The sequence below is a fragment of the Trichechus manatus genome, unplaced genomic scaffold, assembly GCF_000243295.1.
Source record: "Trichechus manatus latirostris isolate Lorelei unplaced genomic scaffold, TriManLat1.0 scaffold00031, whole genome shotgun sequence".
NCBI lineage: Eukaryota > Metazoa > Chordata > Mammalia > Sirenia > Trichechidae > Trichechus > Trichechus manatus.
This window is the reverse complement of record NW_004443967.1, coordinates 9,530,042-9,536,686: the sequence shown is the minus strand read 5'-3', so window position 1 is coordinate 9,536,686 and position 6,645 is coordinate 9,530,042. Positions and strand designations below refer to the sequence as shown.

The following is a 6,645-nucleotide window of genomic DNA, read 5'->3' as shown; positions in this document are numbered from 1 at the left end:
CCCAGAGTGTACAGTGTCAGGACGCTGCGAGGGGAACCCAGAGTGTACAGTGTCAGGATGCTGCGAGGGGAACCCAGAGTGTACAGTGTCAGGACACTCAGAGGGGAACCCAGAGTGTACAGTGTCAGGACACTGAGAGGGGAACCCAGAATGCTGCAGTGTCAGGACACTGAGAGGGGAACCCAGAATGCTGCAGTGTCAGGATACTGCAGAAGCTGGGAACCCAGGCAGGAAGCAGGGTCGGAAGCAACCCTGTCTTCTTGATCTCCAGAATATTTCAGGCGAGTAACCTAACCCTGACCCAATCACATGAAATGAGGGTCCAGTGTTTATTCAAAAACACCTCTGTGACATTTTTAGTTCACAGCCTCCAGACAGCTTCTCTTCAAGCAACAATGATCTCCATTCTCGTCAGTACTACTGTAGCGGACAACGGCTTGTATGACTTATTACATTAAGTCGTATGCCTGGAATTCATCTTAAGACAGCAAGAAATCTGTATCATAAACCAAAAACCAAGCGCATGGCCATTGAGTCAATTCCGACTCATAGCGACCCTAAAGGACAGAGTAGAACGGCCCCATAGGGTTTCCAAGGCTATAATCTTTACAGAAGCAGACTGCCACATCTTTCTCCCGCGGAGCGGCTGGTGGGTTAGAACCGCTGACCTTTAGGTTAGCAGCCAAGCACTAACCACTGCACCACCAGGGCTCCTGCAAAAACAGTAAAACTGCATTTTAAAACACAGTCTAACCAAAACCTTTAAATAAGGAGGAAGCATTCTGACACTGTGCTGGGTGTCTGTGTGTGAGTGTGCATACACGCAAACTGCCAAAAAGGCAACCGTTCACTGGGCTTATAGTGAGAAAAACAAAACAACCTCCCCTACAAAAAAAACCTGCTTACAGAAGAGAGCCTGAGGGCTGAGGGTAGGACATAACAGATGGAATTACAATTCTATCTAGTGACAACAATATTTTTAAAAAACCCTAAAACTCTGCAAAAGTCTTTATAATTAAAGAAAGAATCAACGTCCATAGCAGATGATAAAGATTTCATGCAGGCCACCAGATACACTCAGCACGACAAGGAAGTGGACTAGTACATTTTAGATAATTTTTCTCATCAGCTGGAATGAAACTAGAGTCTGTGTGAATCGCTACTAACCAAGTAACCAGAACTTCCCATTTGCCCAGCATCTCCAGGTAAGAAACGTTTTCCTGTGCTCGAGCATCATTCAAACTGCTCATTAACTTGCCCCAAAAATGATTCCCACGCACCGACCTTGACACATATGAACCAGCTTAACATTTTATAAGCCATTTAACATACCCATCCTGCTAAGTAAAATTCTAGATTGGGAAGTAGGTAGAAGTAATGGATCAAAAGTGGCAGGTGACTTAAAATACCGAGACACTACAATAGCTGTACCAACTGCATTTTTCCTTCCCCATACCATTTTCCCAAATAAGAGAAGCAGTATCATCAAAGCAGAAGAGAGGGTCCCTCTGTACAAAATAGTCAGTGAACAGCCACTAAAGTTTAAGTCAGGCAGATGAAGGACTAAAATTTGCTTCCACAGTATAGGAATCTGCTATGTAACTATTCAGCGAGACCTTCATTTTTGTATATTAACATTTAATACGGTTTTCATACAGACCTACACAATATCCTAGTGAAGGCGGCATATTTCTCTGGGTTAAAATCTTTGGCGGTCAGAACAATAGAAAAATGAGTCACCTGTCCAAAAGAAAACAAAAAAAGTACACTTTTTAAAGACACTTCAATAGAATTATTTTTTATTACTACATTCTAATAAACCTCTTGTACAAGACATGCCAGCATTAAAAGGAAAAGATAAAAATTTGACAAAGTCCTCAACTGCTTCTTTCTACTTTTATATGTACGTATACGTACATGAGTAGAAGGCTAGGCTCCCCACTCGGCCTTTGCTGGAATGGGTGGGGTGGGACCACAGTTTTTACTATGGTGTTTGATTAGAATACATAATTATTTTCTAAAAGTTCTCTGTCTTGCTATGAAGCATTGGTGGTTCAATGGTAGAATTCTCTCCTTCCTAGACTTAATTTCCTACATAAGAATGCAATACTTAAAGAGTTGGACATTTTTTTCCCAAAACATCCCTTGCCAAAAAAAAGCTCACAAAAATATTTCACTCTAATAAATGTGAGCTTTTATTTAAAGTTCCCTAATCTCATCAAAGTGGAAAGAACCAGGATTGCTAAATCAGACCTACCAATTTAGCAAATGTTTTTCATTGATGAGATAGAAGAATGGAAAACAACCAAAATATATCCCAATAAAAATCATACAGTCCCTTAAACAGTCCACTCTCTGTGGAGTGCTATAATCTAAAGGGCACTATTATCATAAATTTCATTTAATTATACGTCTCTATTATTGTAGGAGCCCTGATAGCACAGTGGTTAAAGTCCTCTACTGCTTACCGAAAGGTCAGCAGTTCGAACCCACCAGCCGCTCCGTGGGAGAAAGATGTGGCAGCCTGCTTCCGTAAAGATTTACAGCCTTGGAAACCCTATGGGGTAGTTCTACTCTGTCCTATAGGGTCGCTATGAGTCAGAACGGACTCAACGGCAGTGGGGGTTTTTTTTTTTTGGTTCTATCATTATAAATATACACTTCTGATAATCATATACCTAACACACCCATAAATGAAACAAACTTCTGAACTTTATCAAAAGCAAAGCATGTATAAATCTTTTTTAAAAAATCATATTTTGAAATATACAAAGTCTCTCTAAATCTTGAAATCAATTTTGCTACAATTTGCAGTTTGAGATATAAAACATGAGATAAATCTACTGGATGCATCAAGACTTAATGAACATAATTCAAAGATTTTACAACACATTAAAAAGTACCTTTTTGTAAAATTATATCTTCTAATCCTGAATCTGTGTTTTGTCCTAAAGCTGTAACGGTTTCTTAACTGTTGCCTTTTTGTTCTTTTAAATGCAATTCCTTAAATTTAAACTTGTGTCTTGGACATGCTTGATACAGTTCCATTACTGGTCATACAACTAGCCCTGAAAAGTGAAAAGAACTCCCCACCTGGGACATGCCACAGGTTCAGCCACCTCTTTGAGAAAAACCTGCTGGTTTCTTGGGATAAGGGACATCCACAAAGGTCACTTAATGGTTTTCAACATGTCATATTGATACTATTCACATCATCACCAAAAAAAGTCTACGTAATACATGATTTCCTTAGTTATCCTTTCTAGTCTCAATATAATCTTATTATCCACAAACAAATGGGGAAAAAAGTTTCTTCACTATGCCAAGGGTAATTATATACTTTAAAATAGTTTTCAATTATAGGAAAATACTTTTAATCAGAGTCATGGTTTTGAAAACTACTTGTAGATTTCTAACTCTGATAAGGGCAGAGACCACGTATTGCTGTTGCTCATCAATATATTCCCACAAGGTTTGGCCTATAATAACCAAAAAACTCACTGCCGTTGAGTCGATTCCAACTCACAGCAACCCTACAACTCATAGCAACCCTATAGGATTTCCCAGGCTGTCAATCTTTAGGGAAGCAGATCGCCACATCTTTCTCCCAAAGAGCAGCTGGTAGGTTCAAACCGCCAACCTTTTGCTTAGCAGCCGAGCTCTCGACCACTGTACCACCAGGGCTCCTTCTGCCCTATTAAAGACAGCAATAAATGCCTATAGAATGAAAGAAAGCGAACTGTGAAAGAGAACGTTTCCAATGAAAGTAATATTTACTGTTTTTCAAAAGTATATCATGAATGATAAATTAAGTGAAAAGCTAAGAGTTATTGCAACAATCTTACAACACTTTAAATATCTTTGGCTTTTTTCACCTTTATGCAGTCATACCTTTTTCAAAACTGAAGAATCTGGAACTTCAACTGTTGTGATATAAAACCACGTTCTTCGGTGCTGGCCAAAGACAAAGGGATGGAGAAGCTTGTTTTCATCTGTAAGGCAGCACTTTCTCAGCAGCAGGGTCCTTCGTGCGGCTGTCGTGGAAGGATAACACCACACCCACAGAACTTCTCCATTTGTGTCCTTTTCTATGGTGGAAAGATGGTCACTGTGAGAATGTCAAACAGCAGCAAGGAAGTGAATTGATTGGTTACTCAGAAGTATTTAGTGGAATCAGTTTTAACACCCCATTTTACAAAGCAACCCAAATACGTGAAACCCCAAATTCCCACCTACCTCCACTGGTCAAACTGTCTAGCTCTCATGATCTGAACCTGGAGGACACTTGAGTAGAAAGCTTTTAGAACAAATCATGAATGAAAATTTAGCCTTAGATGCTTGGTAGAGGTTCTCTTCCAAATTCTCACAAACCTATAATCACTTAAGTTTTTATCTAATTGGAAGAATTTTTAACAAATACATAGAAAAGCCTTGTTTTTTTAAAAAAAAAAATGGAGATGGAGAAAATAATGAAATCTCAAATCATGTTTCATACTGACTACATATATTTTGTATTTAAATTTTTTTTTTAATAATAAAGGTTTTCTGGTCATATATTTAGTTTTATCATGGAAGTAAATACCTCAATAACAAAAAGGAAACAATCTGTGAATTAAAAAAAAGCTCCAGGTAAAAAGACCCTAGGTTTAGTCAAACAGTTATGGCACATATAGCAGTAAGAATCCAGTTTTTGATATATAGACTTAATTTTTTTAAATTATGGAATATATCCAGTATACACAAAAGTAGACAAAATAATAAAATGAATTCCTGTCTCCATCACTCAGATTCAGCAATTATCAACACCTGTTTTCACAGGACCTGACCCCCACCCTCCCTCTCCCATTATTCTGAGGCAAATCCCCCGGTACCAGAGGTATCTAGACTTTTAAATTCATGACAATATGAATAATAAAAAAACCTGTTTAATGAAAACATGATCATAAGCCATCTTTTTTTTTTTCCCTGTTTCTAGATAAAATCAGTTTTTAACTCAGTCTTAATTCAGAAGTACATTCAGGCAGGACTAAGATGCCTAAATACTTAGGTTTTGCTTTGAAGCAGTTTAAAAATCACGATAGAAATGAGTACAGGAAGCTATTCCCAGATAAAGGATCTCCTCTGAGACACTGCAAAATAAATCAGCACAATTCTCCAGTTTCGCTCCCTACGCAATATTGTTGTACACTGGAGGATTAGAGAGGTGTTTAGGGCGTGGAAAGATCTAGGGGGGAACCGAAAGATGTTCATTCAAGCAACCTGGTGCTTGCTGTCACCTGTCAATGAATGGTTCCTTGAAACCTCTGCCCCCGAGGCCCTGCACACGGCTCAGCCACTCATTCTGGGCTCCCCAAAGACCTTATGTACTTCCCCAACCATGAAGTCTTCAGAAGTGACCAGGATCTCACCATGTACGGTTACGTAGAGACTCCTGTTCTATGCACGAGCTCTATCACATGACTCGGGAGTTCTCTGCTAGTAGAGTTGGGGCTCGAGGGCCAGACTGCAAGGGTCCCAATCCTGGCTCTGCCACTTCCCAGCGGGTGCCCAGGCACAAGACACCCAGAGCCTACACTTGCTCCTCCGTAAAGTGGGCATTATCTACAACCCCCTGGAGCTGTGGTGAAGGTTAAATGCGAGATATCTGTGTACAATGCGCAGAGTTAGCCTCCATGCCTCGAACCGCTCGATCACATGATCGAAGCCAAGCCGCGGGCCAAGCGCGCAGTCACGCGTGACCCTACACGCTCCGAGGCAGCAGCCCGCGCCGGGATCGGCGGGCCCCGGGCCTTGCACCTCCCCGCCGCGGCCTGGAGTCCAGGGCCGCCTGCGCAACGAGCCCTCGCAGCCTACGGCCACCCGGACGGCCAGACTCTGTCGGGCAAGCCGGGCGTCCGTGAAGAGCTCCACTGCGGGTCCTGGGAGGCTCCGGGGTCCCTTCGCCCAGACGCCGGCTCGGCGGGCCCCACGCGAGGCCGCGGGCGGTCGGCCCAGGGCGGCGGGCCGGACCCCGCACGGAGGAGGCCCCGCAGCCCCCGGCCCAGGCCCAACACCGAAGGGCCGCGCCCTCCCCACAGCGGGCGGCGCCAGGGCGCTGGGGCAGAGGCCACCAAGGCCCAAGGCGGAAGGGAGCTGGGGTGCGGGCCTGCGGGGCAGGGTGTCTGCGTCCTCACCGATGAGCCCGACTCCGAGCATCAGCTGAGTGTCCGCCGCCTCGGTCGCAGCCATCTTCCGGCGCCGCCGCAGCTTCAACCGCAACCTCAGCGTTGCGCCGGGCTTGCCGCCGCGGGCCCCGCCCCCGGTCCCCGGTCCCGCCCCCTCCTCCAGGCCCCACCCCCTCCTCCAGGCCCCACCCCAAGGGCTGGGCCCCGCCCATCGACCCCGCCTCCCTCCTCCCAGCACCGCCCCGGCCTTAGGCCCCGCCTCTGGATCCGCGCCAGGCCCTGCCTACCCGGACTTCCCTTTGCCCCTGCAATCGGCTTCGGGAACTGGACCTTCGGCCTCGGAAACATCCCGCAGCCTTTCAGCCTCCCTCGGTTTCTCTAATCTAGATCTCTTCTTCGACCTTCTTCAACCTTCCTTCGCCTCCCCCGGGCTTTTCTCATTCTACCTCCGACTTCGGGTTCAGCTCAAAAGAACAGGTTA

General features: G+C 44.4%; 1 protein-coding gene across 4 annotated transcripts in view; it reads right to left on the bottom strand.

Annotated features, from left to right (window-relative positions):
• DENND10 (DENN domain containing 10) overlaps positions 1 to 6,242 on the bottom strand; it is a 23,406-nt gene extending 17,164 nt beyond the window's left edge. For 3 of the 4 annotated variants that reach the window (XM_023730001.1, XM_004374889.2, XM_023730002.1), the window contains exons 1-3: positions 6,174 to 6,242; positions 3,892 to 4,088; positions 1,661 to 1,740 (exon numbers count right to left, since the gene is read on the bottom strand). In XM_023730001.1, coding sequence (XP_023585769.1) covers positions 1,661 to 1,740; positions 3,892 to 4,088; positions 6,174 to 6,228 — 332 coding nt within the window. In that variant the 5' untranslated portion in view covers positions 6,229 to 6,242. Of the gene's footprint in view, positions 1 to 1,660; positions 1,741 to 3,891; positions 4,845 to 6,173 lie in introns of those variants that run through there. The other variant, XM_023730003.1, reaches the window with a different exon arrangement.
• Positions 6,243 to 6,645: the final 403 nt, after the last annotated feature.